Source organism: Ictalurus furcatus, chromosome 14, assembly GCF_023375685.1.
Source record: "Ictalurus furcatus strain D&B chromosome 14, Billie_1.0, whole genome shotgun sequence".
NCBI classification, from domain to species: Eukaryota; Metazoa; Chordata; class Actinopteri; order Siluriformes; family Ictaluridae; genus Ictalurus; species Ictalurus furcatus.
The window spans coordinates 14367248-14388759 of NC_071268.1; the positions used below are offsets into that span (position 1 = coordinate 14367248).

Below are 21512 nucleotides of genomic sequence, written 5' to 3' on the forward strand. Positions count from 1 at the left end.
GAGGGAACCATGAATGCCAACATGTACTGTGACATACTGAAGCACAGCATGATCCCCTCCCTTCAGAGACTGGGCCGCAGGGCAGTATTCTAGCATGATAACGACCCCAAACACACCTCCAAGACGACCACTGCCTTGCTAAAGAAGCTGAGGCTGAAGGTGATGGACTAAACCCTATTGAGCATCTGTGGGGCATCCTCAAACGTAAGGTGGAGGAGCACAAGGTCTCTAACATCCACCAGCTCCGTGATGTTGTCATGGAGGAGTGGAAGAGGACTCCAGTGGCAACCTGTGAAGCTCTGGTGAACTCCATGCCCAAGAGGGTTAAGGCAGTGCTGGAAAATAATGGTGGCCACACAAAATATTGACACTTTGGGCCCAATTTGGACATTTTCACTTAGGGGTGTACTCACTTTTGTTGCCAGCGGTTTAGACATTAATGGCTGTGTTGAGTTATTTTGAGGGGACAGCAAACTTACACTGTTACACAAGCTCTACACTCACTACTTTACATTGTAGCAAAGTATCATTTCTTCAGTGTTGTCACGTTAAAAGATATAATCAAATATTTACAAAAATGTGAGGGGTGTACTCACTTTTGTGAGATACTGTATATACTATGTCATCCACATAACCCACAGCATTCCAGTACAATTTTGGGGCAAAAATGATACAAAAAAAAATGCACCAAAGAAATTTTCGAAATTGCTGACCCCATACCATCACAGTGTTTTTGTTTTTATAAATTAAATTAAATCATGTGTACTTGAATCATAGGTACACACTGGTCTACTTAGGAATGGGATCTGATATAGTGCTGTGAAAAATTATTTCTGTTTTTGTGTATATCTCATACTAAATTGTTTCAGAAATTAAAACAAAATCCAAGATAAAACAAAGACAACCTGAATAAACAAAAAATACAGTTACAAAATGATAACGTTATTTACTGAAGCAAAAAAAGTTATCCAATACCAACTGGGCCTGTGTGAAAATGTATTTGTAGTTACTAATTCAAATCTATGAAACTTCACAATGTGGTTCAGCTGGACTAGCAACCAGGCCAGGTTACTGCAAACCCTGTTCAATCAAATCAACAATTTTACAACTTTACAACTTTTACAACAGCATGAAATTGGTTAAAAGGTCTTACCCAGTAACACACTACGCCAAAATTGAAGGAAAGTCCAGAAATGGCGAGGAAGAGGGTGATTGAAATACATCAGTCTGGGAAGGGTTACAAAGCTATTTCAAAGGCTTCAAAGGACCACAGTGAGAGCCTCGGCACAGTAGTGATCCTTCCCAGAAGTGGCCAACCTTCCAAAATTCCTCCAAGAGCACAGCAACTTCTCATCCAGAAGTCACAAAAGAGTCAAGAACAATCTCAAAGGAATTACAGGCAAATATGGCATCCATGACTGGTGAGGTGAAAACCACTGCTATCCCAGAAGAACATTAAGGCTCATCTGAATTTTGCCAAAACACTCCTCGATCATCCTCAAACCTTTTGGGAGAATGTCCTGTGGATTGAGGAGTCGAAAGTGGAACTGTTTGGAAGACAGGGGTCCCGTTTACAACTGGTATAAAACCGAACACAGAATTCCACAAAAAGAAAATCATACCTACATTCAAGCATGGTGGAGGCAGTGTGGGGATGCCTTGCTGCTTCAAGGCCTGGGCAACTTGCATAATAATGTCCGGTCTTCAGTCCATAAATTGAAACTCAAGCGTAACTGGATTATGCAGCAAGACAATGATCCAAAGCATAGGAGTAAATCCTAGTCCTAGAAGTAAGCGAAAGACTGATCTCTGATTATCGGAAGTGTTGCAGTTATTGCTGCTAAAAGTGGCACAACCAGATTTTAAGTTTAAGGGGGCAATTAATTTTTCACATTGGTGATAGGTGCTAGATAACTTTTGTTTGCTTCAATAAAAAAAATTATAAATAAAAACTTTGTGTGTTTACTCAGCTTGCCTTTGTTTTATGTTGTATTTCGTTTGAAGATCTAAAACTATTTAGTATGAGATATACACAAAAACAGAAGAAATCAGGATAGGGACACACACTTTTTCACCGCACTGTATATATTTATTGCTTGAGGACATTTCATAAAAGAATTTGGGTGAAATATGCTCCCATTACTTGTTAGCTATATTAGCCTCTTTGCTCTAATGCAAAATTTAAAAAAAAAACAACTCAGTCTTAGACACTACACGCATTTGGGCTGATGAATTACAAATAGGAATAAGTGAAAATTATGATATTTGGCCTTAAATATACCTTAAATGTGTACCACAGGCTACGGTAGTTATTTGTTAAAATTATTCAAATAAAATCAATGCAAAACTTCATCAAAAATCATCACCATGGACAATGCTGACTTAAGTAAAAGCAACAGAAATAGCAGTGCAGACTTTTAAAAAGAATAAAATCAGACAATAATAGACATTATACTACCACACCAACCAAACAGCTAAAAACCCATACTTAACTTCACTTATAACTTAAATCACTTCAGCAGTACAAGAAGCTACAATTTTCTAAGACTAGACTTGGGATAAATAATGATAATGATACAGAGGCACACTCAGTTTGTTCTGGAATATACGGGTGAAATGTATCCTCATCTTTATCATCTCCAGGTTACAAAAATAAATTAATTAAAAAGCTGATAAGAAAGCATCAGTGTATAATACAACATATATGAACTTGCAGCTGCAAACATACCTGTGTGGCAAGTTTTTCTTGTGCATGTATGAGATTACTGGGAGGTTTCTTCAGGTTGTGTGGGGATGTGAGGGGCTGAGAATGTAATCCAGATTTTAGAGCATGTAGCACAGGAATGGGCAGTTCCAATGCTGAAAGACCACAGCACTATGGACTTTTGTGTAACACACCTAGCTTAACTCAACAGTGGATTGATTATTAGTGCACAAGTCAAGCCAGGCAAATTAGAGATGTGGCCCTGCAGCTCTGAAACTACCAATTCTTTTTAGCATGTGTGAAATAAGAAGCAAGGCAGGAAAGGCTGCCTATCAGGATGTCCAGGACTGCATGTTGCGAAGCATGGCCTCAAAACGCTCCATGCTGGGGGCCTCAGCATGTTCCAGCTTGTCTGTCAAGCGGCTGTACAGGCTGAAAGACTTCAGCTCCAGCCAGATGAACCCGAAGCGGTCATCGTCAAAAAGGACGAACAGGCCAGGGGTGCGCTCCGGACTCGTGAAGCCATGACCCGCTATCAGACCTGTTCCATAGAAACTGACACACATTCAGAAATTAATGCCAGGCTGTTATCTCCACGTGTGTCAATCTTTTGGTCAAATGACAGAAATCCTAGCAGGTATAGCTTTCTATTGGTTCACAAAACTGAGGCTCACCTAGACTGTCCGCTTAATTCAGCTTTATTAGAACTTAAGCTCTGATTATATCATGTAATATACATACTGTATGATGTCATCAAAGCTTATTATCTAAAATAATAGTTTATATCCCTTATATAGGGGTATAATCCCGGTGTCCTGGTGAAATTCCCCCAATGGCTCTTCTCTATCATGGCCCCCTAATAATCCCCATCTCTGAATTGGCTACATCATTCTCCTCTCCACTAATAGCTGGTGTGTGGTGGGCATTCAGGCGTACTATGGCTGCCGCCGCATCATCCAGGTGGGTGCTACACACTAGTGGTGGCTGAGGAGATCCACCCCCCCTACTATGTAAAGCACTTTGAGAAAAGTGCTATATAAATGTAACTGTAACATGACAATTTGCGAAACAATCCTGATCCTCACAGTAGCTTTATTAGTTGTATAAATGCCTAACCAAGACACAAATGCTACTTACCATATCTTGCATGATCGTGGGTACACCTCATTGCGGGCCATGACCCCTAAAGGCAGGACAAAGGGCTGAGGTTCATCCTGTCTGCTAGAAGCTCCAGAACTGCTTGCATCCTCAGCTCCAGAGCCAGGGGCAGCATCAGAGCCCTCTGCCCCTGAAGTACCCACTGTGGGGGCAACTGTACCTGTGGCACCTCTCTGAATCTCTTCATGTACCCCTATCACCAAGCGAGAAAGCTCCTCGATATTTTGCTGGTGCTCCAAGTCAGGCAGCTGCACTGGCCGACTCAGGTCTATGTCTAAGGTCAGCTGACCAGCTGGTACATTAGGGTCACCCTGAGAAGCAAACAGTGATAAGTCAAACTTTCACTTCCATAGTATACCACACTATACAGTGCCCAATTAAATTTTGGATTACACTATCAGATGCCTCGGCATGCTTGTAACACATTGCACTGTTTCGATCCTTATTGCTCTCATGATCAAAGTGTACCAGCAGCTACAGAGCTCTAGAGACATATTCGTGATGACATGCCTTTTTCCGCACCATGACAGTCATATGGAAAAAGCATCTGATACATCATGGTGCCCACATGCTGCTCAAGTATCTACGTAATGCTGATAACTGTGGCAAAGCCCTACACTGAACAGAGCTGGGTTTCATGCTGAAACACTACGATTAAAGCAGCTTAAATAAAAATAGAAATCCAATCTAAACTGGAGCACTGACCCAAACATTAGAATAAATTTAAGAAAGAATAAAAGACAAGTAGAAAGAGACTTTAGATGAGTAAATCTACACAACCATACACAACCTGAGTGATAAAGCTCAGCAACTTACTGTAAGTTTGGTGGCTTTGGCCCGAGAGCCGTGGAAGCTCAGCATAATGATCTCCAGGCCGTGGCTGCCGTATGTACCTTTAAAGAGGCCCGGCTGCAGCAGGTCTGAAGGGAGGCACGGGGGCAAGTAGATCCGCCGATACGTCAGGCAATTACTGTAAACACACAAAAAGCTAAACTCACACACTCGATATACAGTGCTGTGAAAAAATATTTGTCTGATTTCTTCTGTTTTTGTGTATAGCAATAGTCATACTAAATATTTTTAGATCTTCAACCGAAATACAACCTAAGCAAAGACAACCTGAGTAAACACACAATACAGTTCTCATTATTTTATTTTTTTTATTGAAGCAAAAAATGTTATCCATCACCTATCACCTTGGTAAAAAACTAATTGTCTCCTTAAACTTAAAATCTGGTTGTGCCACCTTTTGCAGCAATGACTGCAACCAAACGCTTCCGATAACTGTAGATCAGTCTTTCACAGCGCTGTGGAGGAATGGTGGTCCACTCTTCTTTGCAGAACTGCTTTAGTTCAGCCACACTTTAGGGTTTTCGAGCATGAACTTGGTTCGAGCATTTCAATTGGTTCAAGTCAGGGCTTTGACTAGGCCACTCCAAAACTTGAATTTTGCTTTTGTTGAGCTATTCAGAGGTGGACTTATTCCTAGGCTTTGAATCATTGTCTTGCTGCATAATCCACTTGCGCTCGAGTTTTAACTTATGGGCTAAAGATGGACATTCTTCTTTAGGATAATTTTGTAGGGCTGCAACTAAGGATTATTTTTTCAATTAATCGGAGACAAACTTCCAGTACTATTTTTTTCGTGTGTTTAAAATAAAATCCACAAACTGAGTGTTACAAATATAAACTTCAGACTAAAATTTACATTTACATTAACACCACTGTTTGTCCATTTATATATATATTATATATATGGTGTTAATGTAAATGTAAATTTTAGTCTGAAGTTTATATTTGTAACACTCAGTTTGTCTTATACACACACACACACACAGTGACCTCCATTAATATTGGCACCCTTTGTTTCTTCAAAGACAGAATGGACAGGCAACAGGGCTACAATTATAGTTTTAGTTATTATAAATTTGCTTTGTCGTACATCATACCTGCTGACTAATTGCTTGTTTTGAATAACTGCTTGTATTTAAACCAGGTCAAAGAAACACAAAGTGCTACTAGTATGTGAAAGTTAATTTTTATGATACAGTTGATATTTTAGTTGAAGATAACTATACAGTCATGTGGAAGAAAATAAGTACACCCCAGAGAAATTGTTGGATTTTTTTAAACATATTTGGACAAGCAAACATTTGATCAGCTTTAAAACAGAACTAATTAATAAAGGTAATACACTGTCAAATGACATATAACATTGACATTTTGTAGTAATTTTCACAATTTAAATTAACAAAAAAACAGAGCCGACACATGGAAAAAGTAAGTACAAACCTGAATTTATCACACCTTCAAATCCATAAAATTAGAATCAGGTGTTCAAGATTGGGTGCCAGTGACTACGTTTACATGGACAGCAGTAATCTAATTATTGACCTTAATCTGAGTAAGATAATAATGTGATTAAGGTTTTTACATGAGTCGCTTTTAGAATACTCCAGTCATGTTCCCATTTTACATGTTTTAGAACATAATTAGATTAACAGCCCGCGTCATTACATCACCGCGCCACGCCGTCCGACGTCCCTCCAGAATTTCACGTATCAACATACAGTTGGTCTTCGTTATGGTACCGTATACAGTTTTGGGTGTTTTTATTTATTTAATTTTTAACGAACGCTTTAAGTGCAGTTAATTATTTGTCATGCTATACGTGCTAATAGACAACTGCTTGAAGCCGTGGGTGTGTCCCAAATCGCGTAGTTACCGTCTATATAGTAGCCGAGATACATGTATTTTTCCCCACTGCAGGCCTATAGTAGGAAAGTATGCGATTTGGGACACAGCCGAACTCTTGTTCGCCATAAAATGTAAAACTGCCGTGTATGATCGTGTCCTGTCGCAAAATGCGGTGAAAACTCCCACACGACGTTCATAATGTGATTAAGGTGTTTACATGTCACTACTACACATCCATAATGCGACTAAAACAGGAGTACTCCACCTGTCTTAATTAGATTATTGCTTACTTCGATTATGACCTTAATTAGATTAAGGTAAGTAAAAATTGCTGTTTACATGGTAGTTTCTTAATTAGAGTATGGTCTTAATCGGATTAAGAGTGGATTATTGTTGTCCATGTAAACGCAGCTAGTGATTAGAATCTGTTGAGGGAGTGCAGGTGTTATTTAAACCTCTCACGTCTAGTGTCTAGAGTTCCCTTTGTTATTGAGCTATGTGGTGTCATCATGCCAAGAGCTAAAGAGTTATTGCAAGAAAGAATGGTCAAAAATTCCAGCAGGGCTGGAGGACAATTATGCAAAATACTTACAAGAACTTATTTCTGCTAAAGGGGGCAATACTAGCTTCTGAGGCCAAGGGTGTACTTACTTTTTCCACATAAGAATATTACATCTATTGATATTTCTGTTGAACAAATGATTGAAAAAAACTGTTTCCTTATGGTTTTGTTCAAGTATATAAACTTTATTAATTGGCACTGTTTCAAAAATGATCAAATGTTTACTTGTCCAAATATGTCAAAAAAAACAATAATTTCTAGGGAGTGTACTTATTTTTGCACATGACTGTAGCCCACTTACTCATATTGGCTGGTGTAGATAAACTTCATGAGAATCAACTCCTGCATGTGTTCATGAAAAATATCCTCTAGTGTCCGTCCCCATTCCTCCTCCAGCCATGTACGGAACTCCTGCACAGTGCACACAAACACAAACACACACAATTTAAATTTTCTCTTCACAGCCTAAAATTCTACCCTCTGAGAGGGTATGGCTGGTTGGTCCCCTACCTCTTGTCTTCCCCCTGGCATTCGGTGGTGATCTGTTTGGTTGCATTTGGTAGAGAACTCGTCATTTTTTACTGTCTGCAAACCATAAGCACAGCAAGTCACATCACTACTCCATATTCTCTTTGTCTTTAGAATAGTAGTTAAAAGAAAATAATTGAACTTGCTTTGCTGTTGAATATAATGTAAACTAACCTGAATGTCGCCTTTGTGAGGCCCCTTGTGGCCGTACATGCACTCCACAGTGGCTTTGTTACGCTCCCACATGTGGATTCGGAAAAGAGGACGTCGACGCATGGGATCCTCCACTCGTGGATCATGGGGTGGCAGATACATCCAGCCAATGATAAACAATCCATCCACCTAGCCAGGCCAATTACAGAACACAGCAGGCTCATGAGTGAAATTATTTCACAGTGACATACTAACAGTGTAAAAATAGGAGGTGGATGATTAAGTGTTAAGTGCATTCATGTGACAATGATGAGACTTACCACTACATTTAGCAGACCTCCATAGGGGCCTATGTCTGGCTGCCAGAGACCCAAAATATATCTGTATGGATGGAGCACTACAACACAAAAGCAAGATACACACTTAGAAATAGAAGTTACAAAGAGGAGTGCCAAATGTCATGCAACAGCAGCAAATCAATGCAGATTGAAAAAAGAGGAAAAATTTATTGCAGGGCATTAAAGCATGGTGCACAGCTACATACACCAATCAGCCATAACATTAAAACCATTGACAGGTGAAGTGAATAAAATTGATTATCTTGTTACAATGCCACCTGTCAAGGGGTGGGATATATTGTACAAGCGAATAGTCAGTTCTTGAAGTTGATGTATTGGAGGCAGGAAAAATGGACAAGCGTAACGATCTGAGCCACAGTGACAAGAGCTAAATTGTGATGGCTAGACGACTGGGTTAGAACATCTCCAAAATAGCAGGACATATGGGGTGTTCCTGGTATGCAGTGGTTAGTACTTACTAAAAGTAGTCCAAAGAAGGACAACTGGGGAACAGGGCCATGGGCGCCCAAGGCTCAATGATATGCGTGGGGAGTGAAGGCTAGCCTGTCTGGTCCGATCCCACAGAAGAGCTTCTATAGCACAAATTGCTGAAAATTATAATGCTGGATATGATAGAAAGTTGTCAGAACACAGTGCATCACAGCTTGTTGCGTATGGGGCTGCGTAGCTGCAGACCAGTCAGAGTGCTCATGCTGGCCCCCTGTCCACTGTCAAAAGTTCCTACAATGAGCATGTGAGCATCAGAACTGGACCATGGAGCAATTCATGTGGGATTCATGTGGATGTTACTTTGACATGTACCACTTACTTAAATATTGATGCAGACCAAATACACCCTTCCATGGCAACAGTATTCCCTAATCGCAGTGGGATCTTTTAGCAGGATAATGCAGCCTTGCCACACTGGAAAAATTGTTCAGGAATGATTTGAGGAACATGACAAAGAGTTCAAGGTGTCGATTTAGCCTCCAAATTCCCCAGATCTCAATCCGATCGAGCATCTGTGGGGTGTGCTGGACAAAAAAGTCAGATCCATGGAGGCCCAAACTCACTACTTATAGGACTTAAAGAATCTGCTGGTAACATCTTGGTTATATCCAAGATATCACAGAACACCTTTAGAGATCTTGTGGAGTCTGTGCATAGATGGGTCAGAACAGTTTTGGTGGCATAAGGGGGACCTACACAATATTAGGTCGGTGGTTTTAGTTAGAGATCAAAATTTATAACCGATACCGATTATTTGCATGTTTATTTGCCCGTTAACCGATATGCAGAACCGATATTTATTTACTGTTTTACTTCTGCTTTTGACACAATGATAACAACACCACTGAACTGAACAAACCGTTTTATTTATAACAATTTTGTCCTTTTCACTTCCTCCTTGCATACAAAACAAAACAAAAAAACTCTTATTTATACACCAATAAATAAAGGGGTCTGAAAGCATGCAAAAAAAAATTAAATAAAGTGCACTATTACTAAAGTGTCTTTTTTTTAAATAAAAGCTTTGATGAGGTAAACAGATTACTTGATGCCATGAGTTTGTCTCCATTTCTTATGGCCAAGCTGCTTAAACTACATATCAAGCATTTATGTAACACATCTTATTTGTGCATTAATGGCTGTTATGTTAAATAAAGCAATTATATTTTACCTGTGCACACCTTTGTTGACTTGTCTCTCAAATTCAGTGCCACAATCGTGGTCCTGCGCTCAATTCTCCAAACGCCCACAAGGTGGCGCCATTTATAGGTAGATCCGATTTTACAAAACCGATATCCGATTATGGAAAAATACTTAAATATCGGCAAAACCGATTATCGGTCAATCTCTAGTTTTAATGTTATGGCTGATCGTTGTACAGTGGTGCTTGAAAGTTTGTGAACCCTTTAAAATGTTCTATATAGCTGTATAAATATGACCTAAAACTAGGGATGCACCGAATGTTCAGCAACCGAAATTATTCGGCCAAAAATAGCAAAAGAAAGCACTTTGGGTGTTTGGCCGAATAAGTGAAAAGGCCAAATAAATTTGACCGAACAATGATGTGTTTGATGACGCGTTCAAATAGCCTAGCAACCAGAGTGAGACACGCAAATGTCACGACCTCCACTTCTGGCAGTGCGCTCGGAGAGATGAGGGGGCGCACGCATGCACGAGCTACGTGCACGAGTGGTCAGCGAGCACATGCTCTTCGGATGTTGACAACCGTCACATTGTTTACTGTGGACACGTGCGTTTGTTTTGTTTCTGTTCCGGAGTATTCTGTCACGTCGGAAGACGTAAGGGAGTAGAGTACGGAAGCAGGTAAAGACGTATTTATTTAAGGGCAGGCAGACAAATTCAAATCGTAATCCAAAAAATGTAGTCAAGACAGGCAAAGGGTTGGGCAATTGGCAAACAGGCATAAACAGGGCAAAGAAGGAATCAGAGTTGCGGTCACAGAAAACAGGGTCAAAACACAAAACGAGAAACATGAACTAGTACTATGGACTGGGAGCAGAAAAACCAGTGGGGACTAAATGAACTGATCTATAGTTTAAACTAACTAAATCTATCAAGGAACATAACATTAACAACATATCTAACTATACTATATCTACTATAATAGTCCGCGAGGTGTACAGGGACGCGAGCGGTATATACCCCAATATAATCAGCCGTATATAACTGAATATAACCATTTTTTGCACTCTTGTCAATGCACTTTTTACATTGTTACATTCTTTCAGCAGTCAGTTACAGGCCCAACATCGGCTATTCAAGGGGGGCTCAAAGATGACCACATCAAAATATTTTTATTTTACTAATTTATTTATTTAAAGTTATATTGTGCCTTGTTGGTAGCCTATGCCTTCTGGAATGAAAAAAATGTTCAGTGTTAAATAAATATTTTGAAATTGTTTGTAATTGATTTTTTTCTTTGAAAGGCAAGACAAAATAGTAAAAAGCACATTTTGACTATTTAATTTATGCAATGGTGAAAAAAATGGCAAAATAAATGAAAAAAACGTGATAAAACATGTTCGGTATTCGGCCGAGTTTTTCATTATATTCGGCTTCGGCTTCAGCCAAGAATTTTCATTTCAGTGCATACCTACCTAAAACATCATCAGATATTCACGTCTTAAAATAGATAAAGAGAACCAATTAAACAAATGAGATAAAAATATTATACTTGGTCATTTATTTATTGTGGAACATTATCCGATATTACATATCTGTGAGTGGCAAAAGTATGTGAACCTTTGCTTTCAGTATCCGGTGTGATACCTTTGTGCAGCAATACCTGCAACGAAATGTTTCTGGTAACTGTTGATCAGTCCTGCACATTGGCCTGGAGGAATTTTAGCCCATTATTCCTCAGTACAGAACAGCTTTGACTCTGGGATGTTGGTGGGTTTCTCACATGAACTGTTTGTGTCAGGTCCTTCCATAACATTTCTATTGTGTTAAGGTTTAGGACTTTGGCTTGACCATTCCAAAACATTAACCTTATTCTTCTTTAACCATTCTTTGCTAGAATGACTTCTGTGCTTAGGGTCGTTGTCTTGCTGCATGACCCACTTTCTCTTAATATTCAGTTCATGGACAGATATCCTGACATTTTTCTTTAGACTTCGCTGGTATAATTCAGAATTCATTGTTCCATCACAGATGTCAAGCCGTCCTGTCCCAAATGCAGCAAAAACAGACAAACCATGATACTACCACCAGCATGTTTCACAGATGGGAGAAGGTTCTTAAGCTGGAATGCAGTGCTTTCCTTTCTCCACACATAAGCCTTCTCATTTAAACCTAAAATTCTATTTTGGTCTTGTCTATCCACAAAACATTTTTCCAGTAGCCTTCTGGCTTGTCCACGTGATCTTTAGCAAACTGCAGAGGGGCAGCAATGTTCTTTTTGTAGAGCAGTGGCTTTCTCCTTGCAACCCTGCCATGCACACCACTGTTGTTCAATGTTCTCCTGATGGTGGACTAATGAACATTAATATTAGCCAATGTGAGAGAGGCCTTTAGTTGTTTAGAAGTTACCCTGGGTTCCTTTGTGAGCTCATGGACTACTACACATCTTGCTCTTGGAGTGAGCTTTGTTGGTCGAACATTCCTGAGGAGGGTAATAATGGTCTTGAATTTCCTCCATTTGTATACAATCTGTCCGACTGTGGATTGGTGAAGTGCAGACTCTTTAGAGACAGTTTTGTAACTTTTTCCAGCCTGTTGAGCATCAACAACTATTTTTCTAATGTCCTCCTTTGTCCATGCCATGATATACTTCCACAAACATGTGTTGTGAAGATCAGACTTTGAGAGATCCCTCTTATATAAATAAAACAGGGTGCTCACTCACACTGATTGTCATCCTATTGATTGAAAACACCTGACTCTAATTTCACCTTCAAATTAAACTGCTAACCTTAGAGGTTACCGGTGGCTTAGTGGTTAGCACGTTCGCCTCACACCTCCAGAGTCGGGGGTTTGATTCCCACCGTGTTTGCATGGTTTCCCCGTGCTGCAGGGAGACCTGGGAAAACCCAGTCCAAATAAAAAGTGTTTTTTTATGCATGCAAAAGTGCATATAAAAAGTGTCTGTAGTGTATGAATGAGTGTGTATGTGATTGTTTGTTCTAGTGATGGATTGGCACCCTGTCCAGGGTGTGCCCCATGCTCCCTGGGATAGGCTCCAGGTTCCCCGTGACCCTGAAAAGGATAAAGTGGTATAGAAGATGGATGGATCTTAGAGGTTCACATACTTTGGCCACTCACAGATATTTATATTTAATTTAATTTATATATTAATAAATAAATGACCCAAATATAATATTTGAGTCTAATTTCTTTAATTGGGTTCTCTTTGTCTACTTTAAGGACTTGTGTGAAAACTTGATGATGTTTTAAGTGATATTTATACAGATATATAGAAAATCCTAAAGGGTTCACAAACTTTCAAGCACCATTGTATATAGTTTTCTGGTGCTCTGTTTCAGTACAGTGTATGTGTATCCAGATATATGTTACTGCAAACAATAGGAATAGTCATTTATTCAGTTAAAAGGACTTAACCACTATTAACCTGTTAATTTTCACTCAGGAAGTAGACAGTGTAGATACAAGCAGGAGTTATTACTAAAAGAACCACTTCACACCACTTCATCAGGTTAGGTTCTGCAGGCCAGTGTGTGTCATATTCTCACACATGCAGGACACAGAGGCATGCCAGATACCAGGTAAAAGATGCCCTTTTATGCTGATATAATATCAACGCTCTCCCCCTCAGCTTGTAACCCTCAATCAAACAGATCCCAGAACAGCAGCAAAGGGCAGCCTCTACAAGACCACTTTGTACCAAAGCACATCCTGATGAACCACCACATTCAATGCTCACACCTAGCATTACATACAGTGTGTGTACACGTCCCGGTAGTCCATGTGCTCATAATCGGGCAGGAGCTTCATAAAACGCCCCGACTTCACCCTAGGGTTCACACCTGGACATGTGGACCGACCAGAAGAGGACAGGAGAGGTAAAAAGCAAAAAGAGGACAAGAGCTGACCACTGATGCAAGCTGCACACTGTGTGTGTGTGTGTATTTTGAAAGACTCAAAAGGAAACAGAGTATACTGTATGAAGCATGCCTCTTTAGTACATGATATGAAATAACTAGAAAAGATTCAAAGAAATGATTATTTTTCTTATTATTATTTATTTTTATTTTTATTTTTGTTATGGTTATATTTAGTTTTACATCTGTAGTGCACATGTGATTACAACAGACAGAACTTAACGTTTCTCTGTACTGAGAAAAGAAAACCATTTTCCTTAAAACACGCTTATAATAACAGTCTAAGGGCAACTGAAGTTTATGTGAAATACATTTTTGCAGAATGCTTACAAAAGCATTTGTAAATTCATCTTTAAATTTGCAATAATTGTATTTTATAGACAGGACTATTTTCACAGGGGAATAATTTATGGTTATGCATTATGAAGATACAGTCCTGTGAAAAAGTATTTACCACATACTGATTTGGTCTGTTTTTGTGTATCTCTCATACTAAATAGATTTAGATCTAGTTTTAGATCTTCAAACTAAATACAACATAAAACAAAGGCAAACGGAATAAACACACTATACCGTCTTTTTTATTATTATTGAAGCAAAAAATAAATTATCCAGCACCTATCCCCAAATTTAAAATCTGCCTGTGCCACCTTTAGCAGAAATAACTGCAACCAAATCCTTTTGATAACTGGAGATTAGTCTTTTACTTACTTCTAGGACTAGGACATACTCATATGCTATGGATCATTGTCTTATTCAGTTTATTATTGCAAGTTGCCCAGGCCTTGAAGCAACAAGGCATCCCCACACAGCCACCACCATGCTTGACTGTACGCTTGATGTTCTTTTTGTGGAATTCTGTGTTTGGTTTATGCCGGATGTAATGGGACTCCTGTCTTCCAAACAGTTCCAGTTTCGACTCATTAATCCACAGAACATTCTCCCAAAAGTTTTGAGGATCATCAAGGTGTGTTTTGGCAAAATTCAGATGAGCCTTAATTTTCTTCTGTGTTAGCAGTGGTTTTCACCTTTATTGATGTAAGAGAGGCCTGTAGGTCCTTTGATGTTGTCCTTGGCTCTTTTGTGACTTCCTGGATGAGTATTTGCTGTGCTCTTGGAGGAATTTTGGAAGGTCGGCCAGTTCTAGGAAGGATCGCTTAGGGCTGGGCGATACAGCTAAAAAAAATTTATCATGATATATGTTTCATATCATTCGGTATCGATAATTATTGATAATTTTTTTTTCTTTTTTTAAACAAAGACCAGTAGAAAAAAGGTTTGAATTTAACCACTGTATTTTTATTTACCCACTTTATTAAGGCAAACAACAAATAATTTTAGTTTTAACAGTCAAAAACAAAATAGAATTTAAATATCCTCTTATATCTTATATGAAGATTAAATAAATAAGTGTTAAATTAATTGTTGAACTTAATACATGAAATGTTACAAAATGTGTGCAATGTAAAAGGCAAACTTTAAGGGAGATCAACATCGCATTATAGCGCAGAATGTGACTCCTGGTGCTCTGGTTTGTGCTCAGCCTGTTAGCATAATTAGCCTAGACTCGAATAAAACTTACACTTTAACACTAACTTCCGGATAACACTATGCTGAGGTCCACGTCTGACGAGTCCAGCTCCTGCTCTGAGGATGCTCACTGTCCTCCCCAGAGCCGACATTTTAACAGAAAACACAAAAAGCAGTAAAATGTCACATTTCTTCCTTGCCCACTGTTCAGAGACATACACGCTGTACATGTGAGGAACACTGCGCATGCGCACTACAAGTCTCACGGGACGGGGGTCTTTTTGCAAAGCTTACATACAATGGTGTTCTGATGTTGGTCAGACAAAAAGAAACCAAAAGACTGCCACACTGGCGCGCTGACATGTCCTTTTTAATTCACAATCTCCTCAGCAGGCACTAAACTCATTTCTGTATGTGTTCATATGTTCTGATATCACGTGGCGATGATGCAACCGAAACCCCCAGATACGCAACTTGTTATCGGCTGTTTGCTTGTCTCTCGTACCACACTCCTTTATCAAGGCATATGAAAGGCTGTTTATGATCCAGGGCTGGCACATGCTTGAGGGTTGTTCATGCAACCAAACTTCATGTCTGTTTACATTTTATTGAACATTGATAAATACAGATACCATTTTATCTCCCAGCCCTAGGTTCTCTACTGTGCTGAGTTTTTCCATTTGGAGATAATGGCTCTCACTGTGGTTCTTTGGAGCCCCAGAGCCTTTGAAATAGCTTTGTAACCCTTCCCACACTGATCTATTTCAATCACCTTCTTCCTCATCATTTCTGGACTTCCCTTCAATTTTCACATAGTGTGTTACTGGGTAAGACCTTTTAACCAACTTCATGCTGTTGAAAAAGTTCTATTTGATTGAACAGGGTTTGCAGTAATCAGACCTGGTTGCGTCTATTCCAGGTGAACCCCATTATGAATGCCGTTTCATAGATTTGAAGAATTAGTAACTACGGGGACAAATACATTTTCACATAGGCCCAGTTTGTATTGGATAACTTTTTTTGCTTCAGTAAATAACATCATTTAAAAACTGTAGTTTTGTTTACTAAGGTTGCCTTTGTTTTATGTTTTTGTTTTCATTTCTGAAACAATTTAGTATGAGATATACACAAAAACAGAAGAAATCAGGATGGAGGCAAATACTTTTTCACCGCACTGTAGTTGTGTGAGCATAATGATGCACGGTACCTTAATATAGGGGTCATCAACTGATGGCATGAGGCCCAATTGCACACCCAAGTATTTCAGCAAACTAAACTAAAAAACATACTGCAGCAGAGCCAATGAACATACAAAAACAGGTCAGCATTTAGTGAATTGTGTTTACAAAAACCACTGCGGCTTCTGGTGCAGATCCTCTGTTGTGGCTTGTGCAATCTCATGTGTTATATAAATTATTTAGTTGAAGGAAGCTCATCAAACCAGAAACGAGTCATAGAGCTACAGACATTAATTTGGAAAGGGAAGAGTTTTCACAGACTTATTATACACAGATTATGTACTTTTCCCAGCAACAGCTCACTCTGTGACCTCCGCTGTTTCTCAGATGTGTTTTATTCATAGAAATGCATTTTCCACCATTGTGAAGTGACGTCACTGACGGGGTTATCCACAGTGACGTCACAGGCCCAACTAATCCATAATGAAATTCGTTGTCGATTATTTTAATTATCGATTAGTTGTTGCAGCCCGACTCTATATATAAAGATATACAAACACAGCCAATCACAAATCCTCAAAACATAAAAAGTAAAGTAGGCCTTAATCATACATGCTCAAGGACAGTCTGTGTTGATGCAGTTAAAGGCCATTAGGTGTGGACTTCGCAGCATAAACATTAGAGTGCAGCAGAAGGCCATTAATAAATGAGTGCAATCATATAGAGGCATGTGAGCCGGGAATCGAACCGCCAACGCAACGATTAGTGGACAATTAATCTCCGTAACTGTAACTAACTAACTAACAACCCGCTCTACCACCTGAGCCACAGCTGCCCCCAACTTGGTGGAACTTCATTTCACCAACTGTGATAGTTTCAACAAAAAGTAAATCAATGCAAGATGCAGTACGTAAGTAAAAGTAAATTGAAAATGACTTACCATTAATGCAACTTCCAAATATGCAAAATCATCTGTTCGGACTGGAAATAACGATAACCGTCCTCTTTTTTTTTTCCTTTTAGACATTTCACCTTAAATTACTGAAAACAGACTGGCTATGTAGTTTTCAACCGATTTATGAATTAGACAAAGAAATTACCGCTCTGCTCCACATTGTCCAGTGATATTTGTGCCTGTTGTGCCACATCACGATTGGTTTGTGTATACATAACAAACAAGAATCGATTATGAATTATGTAATATTTTAAAATGTCATATGTAGAGGTTAAATTGAATTGTCACAATAGCTTTCATGATTTGTGATTGTTTGTTTTTGTTGAGTTTTTTTCTGCCCGACCCCTGGTCTAGATGAAACTGAAAGCTTTTACCATGCAAGAAGAAGCAAAAAGCCTACAGGGTGGATGCTGAATGGAAGCTACATCATACATTCAGGTCGATTACACAGATTTGTATGGGTTAAAACCAAATTCAACATATTCTAAACCTTATCGACAGTGACTAAGTTTACATGCACATCAAATTCTGTTTAAGGTCTATATGCGGGTTGCAGCCATATTCTGAATACGATGTATATATGTGTACAGCATCAAAATATTCCCGTATACATGGTTGTTGTAAGTATGGCTAAGTAGCAAAATCCATATAATCTCCTTTCAGTGCATTTTGTGAATAAGGTGTTTACATGCAACAAATTTCCGATTAAAACAGGTATATTCCAGGGGTGGGAATCAGAATTTGGGGAATCAGAATACTGTCTTAATCTGAATCAGGCAATTGGATAGCAACGTTTACATGAATCAATACTAATTCGCATATGGCAAAATTCTGAATAATATCGGAATATTGATGGGCATGTAAACGTAGCCATTGGGACTTTATATGTAGAAGACCAAAAGTCAGTTAATGTATAGTAAAGCTGTACAATGTATTGTCTGTCAGTCATTTTCACCATAATATCACAGAAGCCTGAATAATCTCAAATAATCCCTCTAACACACTATAATATATTTGCTGATTTCTGGAAGGGTTCTAACCTACTTCGTAAGGTTCATGAGGATATTTTTCTAAATCATGGCAACGGCATAATTTTTTTTTTATTAATTACTTTTGAAATTAATTTATTTAATTTCAAGTGAATGCAGGCGACTGTTTAAATCTAGTTTGCTACTTAGATTTGAAATATATGGCAATATGAGTATCCTTACGTTTGACATAAAGCTCCCGGCTGGACATCCCCGCTACCTCCATCTTCCGCAGGTCATCCTTCATGCCAAACTCTGAAGAAGAGATTAACAAAAGGGAAACACAATACTTAGGTTCATATGTGTAGAGTAATACATATGTAATACATATTAATTTGTAATTAAAGTGCTATTGCAAGCTACTTGCAGATTTTGTAACCCGATTGTGCACACATGTGGAGAAAATTCAAGGCTGCATGCCAAACTGCATAATGCACACAACGCAGTATTAATAATGTGTAGTAACAGTAAAGGTGTATGGTAGTATTTAGTTTGGGACATGGCCAAAGTATTCGTAACTCTGAGGATATAAATAAATGCTGTCATCTCCTCAGTCGTACAGAAGAATATAATAGCTATATTGAGCACATCAGTGTGACAGTTACAGTTACTACAATTAGTAGTAGGTGCAACTTGAAAACCTCTCGGTTGCTCTGCTATAATCTCACAATGTGCTGCTGTCTATCTATCTAGCTGTCTATCAATGATGGCTCCATGTACCTACAAGGCCAATACACATGAACTAGAATATTAACCCTAGCTAGCTAAAAGTGTAGAGAACAAAACTATCATATCTGATCACTTCCAACGTGTGTCCAAATGGTTTATTCTGTTCTCCAGCCTGTCTAAAACATTAGGGACTAGTCAAAACACAGACCAACAAACACAGGTTACACATCAAGATGAACAGACACGCCAGACGACTCACTCTCGTCCACTATAACCAAGTATTAAATAATTTAATAATTGTTTGGTTTACATTCTCACACTCTTACTCTTCCCTGATTGGCTGCTGGCTCCCTCTGTCACCATGTACTCTGACTACTTTTGTGCCTGAAGCAGAGACATGGTGATATTTGACATATCTAAACTGGCAAATTATGAACGTGCACACATTTCCTTTCAATTCTGACCCTACATTCCTGACACAGTACTGATTATTTCATTTACTCTTACATGACTTTCAGGGCGACTCACAGCAGCTCAGGAACATAATTTTGGTCCCCTGACTCGATAATATATAGACACATTTTAATTTTTAATAAAAGAAAAATCCTATGCACTATAGCTTTAAGTATGCATTTGCTGTGCTTGTCCGGTTAAGGGTTGCCAGGTCTTCTGTTTTCTTGCTAAATTTTTTGCAAGCCAAATGGGTGGGCTGGTATGTTGTTTCTAACGTAAACAGTATATGCATTGTCTATCATCCATGTATGTGGACCGTGGTTAGGATTCAAATGGAGTATTTCAATTTAAGGTAAATTAACTATACTGACATATGAATTGAAATAAAGAATTGTAACTATAGTAAAGGTATATGAAATATAAATAACATATACTATACGAGTGTGGCACGGTTATACAGAAGGTAGTATTGCTGCCTCACAGCTCTAGGGTTTGATCCCCAACTTGGGTTACTGTGTGTGGAGTTTTGCATGTTCTCCCCGTGTCCACAAGGGTTTCGTCTGGGTTCTCAGGTTTCCTCCCACCTCCCAAAAACATGCCAGTATGTGGACTGGCTATGGTACTGTACATTGCCCCTACATGCGAATGACTGTGGGAATGTATGTATGTATGTGTGTATATGTGTTTGCATGGTGCATCGGCCTCACGCCCAGTGAGCTTCAGATCCACCGCGACCCTGTCCAGGATATAGTGACTACTAAAGATCAATGTATCTACTGCATAAATATCCTTGTTGGTTTTACTACTATTTATTTACAAACGTGTTTTGGGATGTTAGTTTGTAAATATTACAATATATTTAGCAATGGTGGTCATGGTTTTGGAATGGTTTCAGATTGTTTATTGAAAACCAAGCTAGTTTAAATGCCAGTGGACAGGTTTTGGGAACAGAACTGGCAACCCCGATCAAAGGTTCCCATAAATGTTTCGCATAATCTTTATTACCCTGTGTCAATATCCAAAAGGGGAATATTTTCTGTCCTAAAACAAATCGTAAACAATCGTAACAAACGCAGATCTTTGATCAATCTCAGTAAAATGATATTTATATTGAAACTGTTGACAGCTAATAGGATAGCAGACAGATAGGCCACTGAGGGAAAAAGTCAGACCTGGATCAAAACTCTTTCATAAACAACGTCACATAATATTTAACTGAGCGGTCAATGTCTCAGCCTTTATCTATACGGTCCGAAGAACATATGCGTTGTTTACCCTCTACACAGCGTCTTCTCCATATAGTCTCAGTGCTGAGGATCTGCCGGAATTTCTTGCACACCAGGGCCAGGTTGGGCAGCGCCGTGCCGGGCAGAGAGGAGAAGATCTCTACCAGAAGCTCGGGCGGTAAATCTAGGAGAGATCGGGGTTGAGGAGGCGCTGCTGCAGTCCAGGCCGTGTCCTCTTCATTCTCCAAGCCCGCGACACTGCGATTGGCCGAGGCCTCATTGCACACGGAGCCACGGCCTTTAGGACAAGCGCTGAGTGCACGCGCTTTGCTTTTAACCACGATCTTCTCCTCCTCCTCTTCTTCGCCCATGTCCACCTCAGAGTCGCTCTCCTGCTCGCGCTGGCCGTGTCTCTGTCTCCGCCTGCACCTCCGCGACTGGCCCACCCCACATAGCCTGGCACACACCGCCATCTGAGCTCAACGCCAACCGGCCGCCATTACATTACATTACATTACATTACATTACATCAGCTGTCAGAGCGACCGCTTATTCCGCGTTCCCTCTCTACTAACTCCCCGTACCGACGAGTGACTCCTGCCGACTTGTTTCCTTTCCCAGCTGTATTTCCTCAGGCCCCGCCTCCTGTATCAGGATTGGCTATCAGAATCAACTTAGCACTCACAAGCAGCTCGTTGATTGGTCAGAGAGCTGCTTATAAATATGAGCCATGAGGAGAAAC

General features: G+C 39.4%; 1 protein-coding gene across 1 annotated transcript; it reads right to left on the reverse strand.

Annotated features, from left to right (window-relative positions):
- Positions 1-565: 565 nt before the first annotated feature.
- On the reverse strand, positions 566-21394 carry fbxo31 (F-box protein 31). The gene is made up of 9 exons (XM_053640792.1): positions 20820-21394; positions 18606-18677; positions 8123-8199; positions 7824-7991; positions 7632-7706; positions 7423-7532; positions 4679-4832; positions 3842-4173; positions 566-3259 (listed from the first exon to the last, which is right to left on the reverse strand). Exons 1-9 carry the CDS (start codon positions 21241-21243, stop codon positions 3037-3039), a joined length of 1635 nt encoding a protein of 544 aa, XP_053496767.1. The 5' UTR covers positions 21244-21394; the 3' UTR covers positions 566-3036.
- Positions 21395-21512: the final 118 nt, after the last annotated feature.